At 41.0% G+C, this 12,975-nt stretch overlaps 1 protein-coding gene across 1 annotated transcript in view; it reads left to right on the top strand.

Annotated features, from left to right (window-relative positions):
* Nucleotides 1-12,975, top strand: part of RanBPM (Ran-binding protein M) — a 149,888-nt gene that overhangs the window by 65,670 nt on the left and 71,243 nt on the right. Inside the window, exons 7-8 of the mRNA XM_071666611.1 lie at nt 4,810-4,919; nt 10,151-10,292. Of these exons, the coding sequence (XP_071522712.1) occupies nt 4,810-4,919; nt 10,151-10,292 (252 nt within the window). The remainder of the gene's footprint in view (nt 1-4,809; nt 4,920-10,150; nt 10,293-12,975) is intronic.

Raw genomic sequence — 12,975 nt, 5'->3', positions numbered from 1 at the left:
GATTTAGCCCTATAATATTCAATATGAAAGCTGCAATGGCATTTTCAAAATGCATTCATCTCTCCCTCACTCTTCACACTTCTTGATGCTTAAGCACTCAGCTTTGAAAATATACTCTCATTACAACATCAGCAACCTTGAACTCACTTCCTTGTACTCTTAAATGCATCATACAGCTCATTCCATCCCATAAGTGCAAATCTTTCTTACCTCCTATTGTTAACCTAGGACTTTACTCACTTGGACACTACTTAACCACTTACTTTTTTATATGTTCAGAGCTAGAACATCCAGGTTTCTCTTATCAAACGTGACATCTCTTCATCCTAGTTACCGTATCCTAAAGGAACACTCATTTGGCTCTTCCTGGTGTTCCTTTGTTTAGGAAGTTGTGATAGTGCATGTAGTCACCTCATGCAATACACAGGGATAGATAACAACATAAAATCCACCTGCAGATTCAATTGATTGAAGGTTGCTTTCAATTAAGCCTTTTACTTAAGGAAAGAGTTGTGTGCAGGAGGGTGGATGTGCTGGAAATGAGATGTTTGAGGACAATATGTGGTGTGAGGTGGTTTGATCGAGTAAGTAATGTAAGGGTAAGAGAGATGTGTGGAAATAAAAAGAGTGTGGTTGAGAGAGCAGAAGAGGGTGTTTTGAAATGGTTTAGGCACATGGAGAGAATGAGTGAGGAAAGATTGACCAAGAGGATATATGTGTTGGAGGTGGAGGGAACGAGGAGAAGTGGGAGACCAAATTGGAGGTGGAAAGATGGAGTGAAAAAGATTTTGAGTGATCGGGGCCTGAACATGCAGGAGGGTGAAAGGCGTGCAAGGAATAGAGTGAATTGGATCGATGTGGTATACCAGGGTCGACATGCTGTCAGTGGATTGAATCGGGGCATATGAAGCGTCTGGGGTAAACCATGGAAAGTTGTGTGGGGCCTGGATGTGGAAAGGCAGCTGTGGTTTCGGTGCATTATTACATGACAGCTAGAGACTGAGTGTGAATGAATTGGGCCTTTGTTGTCTTTTCCTAGCGTTACCTCGCACACATGAGGGGGGAGGGGGATGTTATTCCATGTGTGGCGAGGTGGCGATGGGAATAAATAAAGGCAGACAGTATGAATTATGTACATGTGCATATATGTATATGTCTGTGTGTGTATATATATGTGTACATTGAGATGTATAGGTATGTATATTTGCGTGTGTGGACGTGTATGTATATACTTGTGTATGTGGGTGGGTTGGGCCATTTATTTCGTCTGTTTCCTTGCGCTACCTCGCAAACGCGGGAGACAGCGACAAAACAAAATAATAATGATAATAATGATAATAATAATAATAAAATGATACTTAAGGAAAGTAGTTTCATAATTTGTTCCGACATATATGGATTTTTTGGTAGTTGTTGCAGATGATCGGGGAATCTATGTAGTAGTTTTTTGCAGTTCACCCAGTTTTTGTTAATGGTGGATGATTATTTCTCTAGGAAGGCAAAGGAATTCTGATTAGGGATAGGGGAGAAAGAATACTTCCCACGCATTCCTCACGTGTCGTAGAAGGCGACTAAAGGGGACAGAAGCAGGGGGCTGGAAACCCTCCCCTCCTTGCATTTTAACTTTCTAAAAGGGGAAACAGAAGAGGGAGTCATGTGAGGAGGGCTCAACCTCCTCGAAGGCTCAGATTGGGGTGTCTGAATGTGTGTGGACGTAACCAAGATGAGAAAAAAAGGAGAGATAGGTAGTATGTTTGAGGAAAGGAACCTGGATGTTTTGGCTCTGAGTGAAACGAAGCTCAGACGAAGCTCGAGGACATAAGGCATGTGTACGTGTAGGAAGAGAGGAAAGTGATTGGTTCTCATTGAATGTAGGTTTGCGGCAGGGGTGTGTGATGACTCCATGGTTGTTGAATTTGTTGATGGATGGAGTTGTTAGGGAGGTGAATGCAAGAGTTTTGGAAAGAGGGGCAAGTATGCAGTCTGTTGGGGATGAGAGAGCTTGGGAAGTGAGTCAGTTGTTGTTCGCTGATGATACAGCTCTGGTGGCTGATTCGTGTGAGAAACTGCAGAAGCTGGTGACTGAGTTTGGTAAAGTGTGTGAAAGGAGAAAGCTGAGAGTAAATGTGAATAAGAGCAAGGTTATTAGGTACAGTAGGGTTGAGGGACAAGTCAATTGGGAGGTAAGTTTGAATGGAGAAAAACTGGAGGATTAAAGTGTTTTAGATATCTGGGATTGGATTTGGCAGCTGATGGAACCATGGAAGCGGAAGTGAATCATAGGGTGGGGGAGGGGTGAAAGTTCTGGGAGCGTTGAAGAATGTGTGGAAGTTGAGAACATTATCTCGGAAAGCAAAAATGGGTATGTTTGAAGGAATAGTGGTTCCGACAATGTTATATGGTTGCGAGGCGTGGGCTATAGATAGAGTTGTGTGTAGGAAGGTGGATGTGCTGGAAACGAGATGTTTGAGGACAGTATATGGGGTGAGGTGGTTTGATTGAGTAAGTGATAATAGGGTAAGAGAGATGTGTGGTAATAAAAAGAGTGTGGTTGAGAGAGCAGAAGAGGGTGTTTTGAAGTGGTTTGGTCACATGGAGAGAATGAGTGGGGAAAGATTGACCAAGAGGATATATGTGTCAGAGGTGGAGGGAAAGAGAAGTGGGAGACCAAATTGGAGGTGAAAAGATGGAGTGAAAAAGATATTGAGTGATTGGGTCCTGAACATACAGGAGGGTGAGAGGCGTGCAAGGAATAGAGTGAATTGGAACGGTGTGGTGGGCCAGGGTTGACGTGTTGTCGATGGATTGAACCAGGGCATGTGAAGCGTGTGGGGTAAACCATGGAATGTTCTGTGGGGCCTGGATGTGGAAAGGGAGCTGTGGTTTCAGTGCATTATACATGACAGCTAGAGACTGAGTGTGAACGAATGTGGCCTTTGTTGTCTTTTCCTAGCGCTACCTCATGCACACGCTGGGGGAGGGGGTTGTTATTTCATGTGTGGCAGGGTGGTGATGGGAATGAATAAAGGCAGACTATGAATTATGTACATGTCTATATATGTATATGTCTGTGTGTGTATATATATGTATACGTTGTGATGTATAGGTATGTATATTTGCGTGTGTGGACGTGTATGTATATACGTGTGTATGTGGATGGGTTGGGCCATTCTTTCGTCTGTTTTCTTGCGCTACCTCGCTAATGTGGGAGACGGCGACAAAGTAAAATGAATAAATAGATTAAGTTTTCTCCTTGCATTTCTTAGTTATGTTTTAGGGAGTGACTGCAGAGAGACTATAGTGTATGCTAAGGTGTATCTTAGTTTTAGCCATGCTTCAGAAGTTGATGTTTTGCACAGATTCCTTCCATTATTGTTATCTTCAGTCTCATAGTATGGCTTTCACAAGGCAAGAGCTACTAAAGATGTCCTTCCCTATCTTGCTGTAGTCATCCTTTTTGAGAATCCTGTGTTGTAGATCAAGATACATTGAAAGCTTACGAGATGGCCTGGCATGACAGATGATCTCCAAGGCCCCCCCCAATTGACTTTCTTCCTTCACTGTTCTCTTACATTTAGCTTGCTCTCTGACTGGGCTTCCTCAATAGTTGGTGAATGATCAACCTCTCCATCTGTCCTTATCAGCAGTATTGTCCCTCAAAGTTCTGTCATGTCTCCTTTCTGTCAGTGATTTACTTGCTTTAATGTGTAACTAAGTGCACTCATTTATTAAACCCAGATTTGGTTAGGATTTTTCTACAGGGAAGGTAATATGTAGTTAACTTTAATGTTGGTGAAACCCAATTTCATCTTTGTTTTTCTGCACTTCTCACAATGTGCATATTCTACTTGGTACAACTAAACAGCTAATCTGTCTTGGAAACTGTATATTGCACATTTAGCCAAGTCTACTTGTGAAGAATAAGGAGTCCTTATTCTTTGCCAGTAATAGTTCTTTTTTGAATATTTGGTACGATTATATAGTGGATTGATTTATCCTTGAATGGAACACTGCTTTCACGTCTAGAGAGGCTCAAGATCAGCCTGCTGTCTTGAGAGTTACATCCAAAGTAATCCATCTTATCAACTTTTTCAGCCTTAAGATTAGACTTTTCCCACTTGCCATATGCCACAGTGTTGGTTCTCTTTCCCGGACCTCAAAACCTGACCCACCTGCCCTGTGCTGCAGTGATGGTTCTGTTTGACTATTTTACATGGTTACAGCTACAGAGAAGTCTCAATGTAAGCTCCCACTTTTACAAGCCAATCTTATACTCAGCAAGCATTATTTGATTTTGGTGTGGTTGTTGTGATGTCTACAACTCCAGTATTCATCAGCATTTATATATCTTGAGAACTATATTACCATTGCTATAACTGTAACCACCTTCATAACTGCCACCATCAACACTACTTGTTTCACTGCTACCACCATTAGTGTCATTGCTGGTATCACGTTTTTCTGTCATTGTTGCCATTTTTATCTTTAATATTGCTGTTAATATTTTTGCATCACCATTGCCACAGCTGCCATCAACATTGCCACTTTTGCTACTATTGCCACCTTTATCATTACTGTTATCATCATTACTGCTATTATTGTGTTTAGTGCTACCATTATTGCCACCATCACTGCCATCACTACTGTTATTCCACTGCCAACATTCCTTAACCCAAATTTTTAATCTACCTTGATTTGTCTTTCATCCACTTCCAACTTCTTTGTCCTCTTCTTATCCTCCTGCTTGTTCTCTTGTTCTTCTCTTCCTTTTCCATAACATATTTAAAGAAATTGATTTTTTTTTTTCAGAAATCCAGAAACTAGTGCTGGGAGGGCGCATGGGTGAGGCTATAGAAACAGTGCAACAGTTGTATCCGGGCTTACTCGAGAGCAATCACAACCTACTTTTTATGTTAAAGGTCAGTGCTCCTGGTTGCCTCTCTTCATTATTTAGTACAAACTTTAGCTGATGAAGTACAAAATAGAAATGTGCATAAACTGTAAAAGCTGGCAATACAGTTCATATTTTCAAGATTTTATTATATTTATCCTGAACATACAGAGGGTGAGAGGCATGCAAGGAATAGAGTGAATTGGAACGATATGGTATACCGGGGTTGACGTGCTGTCAATGGACTGAACCAGGGCATGTGAAATGTGTAGGGTAAAGCATGGAAAGGTCTGTGGGGCCTGGATGTGGATAGGGAGCTGTGGTTTCAGTGCATTACACATGACAGCTAGAGACTGAATGTGAATGAATGTGGCCTTTTTGTCTGTTTTCCTGGTGCTACTTCGATGAAGCAGGGGGTAGTGATGCTGCTTTCTGTGGGTGGGTTAGCGCCAGGAATGGATGAAGGCAAGCAAGTATGAATATTTACATGTGTATATATGTATATGTCTGTGGATGTATAGGGTTTTTATTATTATTATTATTATTATTATTATTATTATAAATGATTTGGTAAACAGAGAAGAGGTAGTGAAAGCTTTGCGGAAGATGAAAGCCGGCAAGGCAGCAGGTTTGGATGGTATTGCAGTGGAATTTATTAAAAAAGGGGGTGACTGTATTGTGGACTGGTTGGTAAGGTTATTTAATGTATGTATGACTCATGGTGAGGTGCCTGAGGATTGGCGGAATGCGTGCATAGTGCCATTGTACAAAGGCAAAGGGGATAAGAGTGAGTGCTCAAATTACAGAGGTATAAGTTTGTTGAGTATTCCTGGTAAATTATATGGGAGGGTATTGATTGAGAGGGTGAAGGCATGTACAGAGCATCAGATCGGGGAAGAGCAGTGTGGTTTCAGAAGTGGTAGAGGATGTGTGGATCAGGTGTTTGCTTTGAAGAATGTATGTGAGAAATACTTAGAAAAGCAAATGGATTTGTATGTAGCATTTATGGATCTGGAGAAGGCATATGATAGAGTTGATAGAGATGCTCTGTGGAAGGTATTAAGAATATATGGTGTGGGAGGCAAGTTGTTAGAAGCAGTGAAAAGTTTTTATCGAGGATGTAAGGCATGTGTACATGTAGGAAGAGAGGAAAGTGATTGGTTCTCAGTGAATGTAGGTTTGCGGCAGGGGTGTGTGATGTCTCCATGGTTGTTTAATTTGTTTATGGATGGGGTTGTTAGGGAGGTGAATGCAAGAGTTTTGGAAAGAGGGGCAAGTATGAAGTCTGTTGGGGATGAGAGAGCTTGGGAAGTGAGTCAGTTGTTGTTCGCTGATGATACAGCGCTGGTGGCTGATTCATGTGAGAAACTGCAGAAGCTGGTGACTGAGTTTGGTAAAGTGTGTGAAAGAAGAAAGTTAAGAGTAAATGTGAATAAGAGCAGGGTTATTAGGTACAGTAGGTTTGAGGGTCAATTCAATTGGGAGGTGAGTTTGAATGGAGAAAAACTGGAGGAAGTGAAGTGTTTTAGATATCTGGGAGTGGATCTGGCAGCAGATGGAACCATGGAAGCGGAAGTGGATCATAGGGTGGGGGAGGGGGCGAAAATTCTGGGAGCCTTGAAGAATGTGTGGAAGTCGAGAACATTATCTCGGAAAGCAAAAATGGGTATGTTTGAAGGAATAGTGGTTCCAACAATGTTGTATGGTTGCGAGGCGTGGACTATGGATAGAGTTGTGCGCAGGAGGATGGATGTGCTGGAAATGAGATGTTTGAGGACAATGTGTGGTGTGAGGTGGTTTGATCGAGTAAGTAACGTAAGGGTAAGAGAGATGTGTGGAAATAAAAAGAGCGTGGTTGAGAGAGCAGAAGAGGGTGTTTTGAAATGGTTTGGTCACATGGAGAGAATGAGTGAGGAAAGATTGACCAAGAGGATATATGTGTCGGAGGTGGAGGGAACGAGGAGAAGAGGGAGACCAAATTGGAGGTGGAAAGATGGAGTGAAAAAGATTTTGAGTGATCGGGGCCTGAACATGCAGGAGGGTGAAAGGAGGGCAAGGAATAGAGTGAATTGGAGCGATGTGGTATACCGGGGTTGACGTGCTGTCAGTGGATTGAATCAAGGCATGTGTATGGGGGTGGGTTGGGCCATTTCTTTCGTCTGTTTCCTTGCGCTACCTCGCAAACGCGGGAGACAGCGACAAAGCAAAAAAAAAAAAATATATATATATATATATATATATATATATATATATATATATATATATATATATATATATGTTTTTATCGAGGATGTAAGGCATGTGTACGTGTAGGAAGAGAGGAAATTGATTGGTTCTCAGTGAATGTAGGTTTGCGGCAGGGGTGTGTGATGTCTCCATGGTTGTTTAATTTGTTTATGGATGGGGTTGTTAGGGAGGTGAATGCAAGAGTTTTGGAAAGAGGGGCAAGTATGAAGTCTGTTGGGGATGAGAGAGCTTGGGAAGTGAGTCGGTTGTTGTTCGCTGATGATACAGCGCTGGTGGCTGATTCATGTGAGAAACTGCAGAAGCTGGTGACTGAGTTTGGTAAAGTGTGTGAAAGAAGAAAGTTAAGAGTAAATGTGAATAAGAGCAAGGTAATTAGGTACCGTAGGGTTGAGGGTCAAGTCAATTGGGAGGTAAGTTTGAATGGAGAAAAACTGGAGGAAGTAAAGTGTTTTAGATATCTGGGAGTGGATCTGGCAGCGGATGGAACCATGGAAGCGGAAGTGGATCATAGGGTGGGGGAGGGGGCCAAGATTCTGGGAGCCTTGAAGAATGTGTGGAAGTCGAGAACATTATCTCGGAAAGCAAAAATGGGTATGTTTGAAGGAATAGTGGTTCCAATAATGTTGTATGGTTGCGAGGCGTGGGCTATGGATAGAGTTGTGCGAAGGAGGATGGATGTGCTGGAAATGAGATGTTTGAGGACAATGTGTGGTGTGAGGTGGTTTGATCGAGTAAGTAACGTAAGGGTAAGAGAGATGTGTGGAAATAAAAAGAGCGTGGTTGAAAGAGCAGAAGAGGGTGTTTTGAAATGGTTTGGGCACGTGGAGAGAATGAGTGAGGAAAGATTGACCAAGAGGATATATGTGTCGGAGGTGGAGGGAACGAGGAGAAGTGGGAGACCAAATTGGAGGTGGAAAGATGGAGTGAAAAAGATTTTGTGTGATCGGGGCCTGAACATGCAGGAGGGTGAAAGGAGGGCAAGGAATAGAGTGAATTGGATCGATGTGGTATACCGGGGTTGACGTGCTGTCAGTGGATTGAATCAGGGCATGTGAAGCGTCTGGGGTAAACCATGGAAAGCTGTGTAGGTATGTATATTTACGTGTGTGGACGTATGTATATACATGTGTATGGGGGTGGGTTGGGCCATTTCTTTCGTCTGTTTCCTTGCACTACCTCGCAAACGCGGGAGACAGCGACAAAGCAAAAAAAAAAAAAAAATGTGCATGTGTGGGCATTGTATATATGTGTTTATGGGTGGGTTGGGCCATTCCTCATCTGTTTCCTTGCGCTACCTCGCTAACGTGGGAGATGGCAATTAAGTATAATGAAGAAAGAATACTAGTAATAATGATAATGATAATGATAATGAAAATAATAAAAAGTTCTTTGTTCATATTATTTTGGGGAATCTATGCCATCTTTTATTTTTTTGTTATTGTAGATTTGATGCCTTACTCAGCAAAAGTGAGAGAGAAGGGAGAGAATCGTTATATTTGCAGAATGATTATACCTACCTTTGTTTTTCATTCATTCTTCCTCTAAATTGATATGCTTGATGTGCAGCAGGTGCTCAGGGCTTCAACATAAGAATGCGATAAAAGAAAAATTAAGAAAATTGTGAAAATTAAACTGTATAGATAGATTGAGTAAATGGAAAGGTAACAATATTGGAACTGAATTTGTGGATATTTTCAATTCAGTCATAGTACAATGGTTGAAGAGTGACTTTTGTGTATGTATGTGTATTCACTATGCATCTATGGAGACTGACATGTTTCCTCTTTCAGTTTTATCCTCTAACCTTCTTGTTTTGTATTTGTTTAAGAGGCAACCCTTTGCATAAACTGATACCAAAAGATGTTAGAGAAGGTAGACTAATTATTGTGTCTCCATATCTTGCCTGTTAAGGTTCTCCTTTCCCCACTCATAGTAGTTCCGTCTTGAATCTTCTACATTATTTTGTCGTGTATTGTATGTTTTACAAGTCTGTACTTTGCTTGCTTTCATCCTTATGAATGCACAGTAACTTTTGCACTCCATTTTATTTTTCATATTTGCGTTTATATAATCAATCTGATCTTTTTAATTTCCATTGAATTAAATGATTTATATATTAATTTTGGGTGTGAGGCTTGCTTGGGATAGAATGAATTAGTGATAGTTGTATATTTGGGGGTGAGGGGAAGGATAAGGTATCAGTGGGATGAACCAGAGGATATGGAGTGGTCAAGATAGGTAATGGAGTTGTCTTAAGGGCTTAGATTACTTAGGCCAGAACATTCAGGAGAGTTTGAAGCTTGCTTGGGATAGAATGAATTAATGATAGTTGTATATTTATAGGTGGGGTGATGGATAAGCTGTCGGTAGGGTTTAACCAGGCTATATTGAGTAGTCAAGATAGGTAATGGAGTTGTCTTAAAGGCTTGGCTGTGGATGGGCAGTATGTTTCCTGACACTACCTCCCCTATCCCTGGGGATAGGGGAGAAAGAATACTTCCCATGTGTTCCCTGCGTGTCGTAGAAGGCGACTAAAAGGGGAGGGAGCTGGGGGCTGGAAATCCTCCCATCTCGTCTTTTTTTTTTTTTTAATTTTCCAAAAGAAGGGACAGAGAAGGGGGCCAGTTGAAGATATTCCCTCAAAGGCCCAGTCCTCTGTTCTTAACGCTACCTCGCTAATGCGGTAAATGGCGAATAGTTTGAAAGAAAAAAGAAAAACCTCACTAAGGCAGAAAAGATGAGTTAAAAAGAAGGAAAAAAAAAGGGTTTGTTTTTTGCATTCATTCATTAGTCATCCATTCATACCATGATAGTACCAAGATTTTCAAGAATTTATGTTTTGTATAGTGCATACTTTTAAAATCCAAAATGTAAACTTGCTCTTTCTTTCTTGAAATTTTCTGCATCATTTTCCTCAAGTTCAAGTGTCAGCTGTATATGCCCTTTTTTCCATAACCCTGTGGTTCTCAGCTTTTAAGGGGTTTGTTGATTACTAAATATTCTTTGCTACAGGTGCGACAGTTTATAGAAATGGTAAATGGTACAGACACTGAAGTTCGAGGAGTTTCAAGGTCACCGTCTCGACCGCCTACACATGAATCTTCCCCATCACCTCCCTGTTGGTCTAATGGTAGAGCTACAGATCCAGTGCCTGGTATGTCCATCATTAATGATAGCATTCTCAAGCTGAAATTTCATGTGTTAATCGGACATGGCTTTTGCTGTATTTAAACAAAAGTGAAAATAATGCAATCTGTTTTTACTGCTTCACATGAAGAGAATTTAGTACATATTAGAAATGTGTAAGTATTTTGAGTCAGACGGTGGTGAGTCAGACGGTGGATGTTAATTGAAAGAATATTAAGCTTAATGTCAAAGAAGAGTTCTCAGTGTCAGATCACCAGAGCATTTATTAGCTTACTGGTTTTTGATGTGTATGATATGCTTTATTGCAGAATGTTTTAGCATCATTTCAGGTATAGAATGTAGCTCTTAATAGTCAAGTGTTCAAAGTATGTGGTAGCTTCTGACTCTGTGCAGATATATAATTTTTTAAACGTCCTCCAAATACACTAATAGAAAACATTCACAGCAAACATATTTATGTAATTTGCTCAGAACCTTTAGAAATATGAGCAAGTAGTGCATTATACTCACCATCTCTCAAATGCTGCTTTGGATTCACAGTACTAAATATTGTTGAACCTGCACAAACCTCAACAATTTCTGTAGTAACAGATGAAAATGGAGTTCACTTGTGAGAGGTTCTGTGAAATTTTAGTGGAGTAGTAGAAACATGGATACCCATAGCCTCAAACACAGAGGAAAGTTTGAGAAGAGGGAAGAATGGTTTAATAAAAGGTGTCAAAACAGTCAAGGGAGTGGAAGGGGTAAATGTTATTCCTGTCCTTAAAAAAGGAAAATACAAAGAGACTCTGAAGTACACACTGGTCTTAGTAATTAACCTGTAAGGTACTGGAAAAGATGATAAGAAAGGACATGGATGACTTTTAACAGAGGGAAAGGAAATTACACATAACAACCCTTTTAGATTTCTGGAAGAGAGTGAGCTCTGTTTTGGACTAAAGTGAGGGCTGAGATTTGCTTGTACATATGTGTCATGAGATAGCATAGTTGCATACAGCAGTGTTGATATAGCACAGGCACCTAAATTACCCTCACTTTTTTTTTTTTTATATATAACATAAGCCATCATGATACATTGTGAGCCCAACAGGACATCAGTGCTGATACTGCCTGTGTCTTGCTTACCACCATGTCAATTCTCTGCTAGCATTCATGATTACACCTTTCTTCATGACCCTTTCATTTACGTCCCTCACTCCCCCATCCAAAAACAAATTAAACAGCCGCGGTGACATCACACACCCATGCAGCAAACCCACCTTTAACAAGAACCACTCACCCTCCTCTCTGCTTACTCGCACTCATTCCTTATTCATTTGGTAAAATCTTCTTATTGTTTCTTATAGCTTTCATCCCTCCTCATATGTTCATGACACCTTCCACAAAGCATCTCTGTCAACCCTATCAAAGCTTTTTTCCTGATCCATAAATGCCACATACATACGCTTATGCTTTTCTAAGTATTTCTCTCCCACACTCTTCGAAATGAACACCTTATCCACTCATCATCTACGGCCCCTGACACCACATTGATCCTCCCTAGTCTGATACTCTGTGCATTGCCACATCCCTCTCAATTGCCACTCCTACATAACTTGCCAGATGCACTCAGCAGGCTTATATCTCTGTAATTTGACCACTCACCTTTGTCTCTCATGCCTTTATGCAGTGGCACTATACATGCATTCTACCAAAACCTCAGGCACCTGTCCATTATCCATAGGTGTATTGAAAATTTTAACTAGTCAGTGAACAACATATTCATCCCCTTCAGAAATTCAGCGGCAATACCATCCACTCCAGCTGCCTTAACACATTTCATTTTACAAAAGGCTTTTCCCTCATTCTTTCATCACACCACTTGCTGTGACTCTCGCTTTGCATACCTTCCTGACTCAAAGATGCTACAAGAGCCACCCTAATCAAGCACATTGAACAGTCCTTCATAGTACTCACTCCACCTTCTCTTCACCTCACACTACCTGTTACCATTTACCTATTTGCCCCAAACTGATGTTTCTGTTTGATTTCTCACATTATTAACTTCCATCCAAAACATATTTTTAATGTCTCTGGATAATACTCACTCATCCTAGCTCCCATTTGCCCCCTTTTTTAGCCCCTGCATCTTTCTTTCAACCTCTTGCTGCTTTCTCTTGGGTATCTCCCTATAACTTGCACTCATTCCGTTTAAGTGCTACCCATACACCTGTCTTCTCTTTTTCATTAACAACTTTACTTTGTCATCCCAAAATTCACCACCCTCATTTGCCTTCCTTACCTCTCATCCTCTGCCTCACACTTTTCTTGCACATACCAGCACTGCTTTCTTAAATGCCTCTCACCCCTTCTCCACTCCCCTAGCTTTTGTTACTCTCTCCTTTTGCCAATCTACAGTCAATCACTTATGGTATCTTCACACAAGTTGCTTTTCAAGCTCACTCACTTTCACCACCCTCTTCTCACCTATATTATTTCCTCGTTTCTGAATGGCTCTACAAATCTTCACCCTTGTCTCCACCAAAAGATTATCAGTCATCCCATCAACTGCCCCTATAAGCATATTCATATCCAAGAGTCTCTCTTTTTCATGCTTATTAGGTACTTCATTATCCCGTGATGTACGCTTACCATCTCTCATGCTTCACAGACACTTATGTATTTCTTTCTTTTTAAACTAGGCATTCTCA

This window comes from Panulirus ornatus, chromosome 11 (assembly GCF_036320965.1).
Source record: "Panulirus ornatus isolate Po-2019 chromosome 11, ASM3632096v1, whole genome shotgun sequence".
In the NCBI taxonomy this organism is placed as follows: domain Eukaryota; kingdom Metazoa; phylum Arthropoda; class Malacostraca; order Decapoda; family Palinuridae; genus Panulirus; species Panulirus ornatus.
This window is presented reverse-complemented; position numbering and strand designations above follow the sequence as displayed.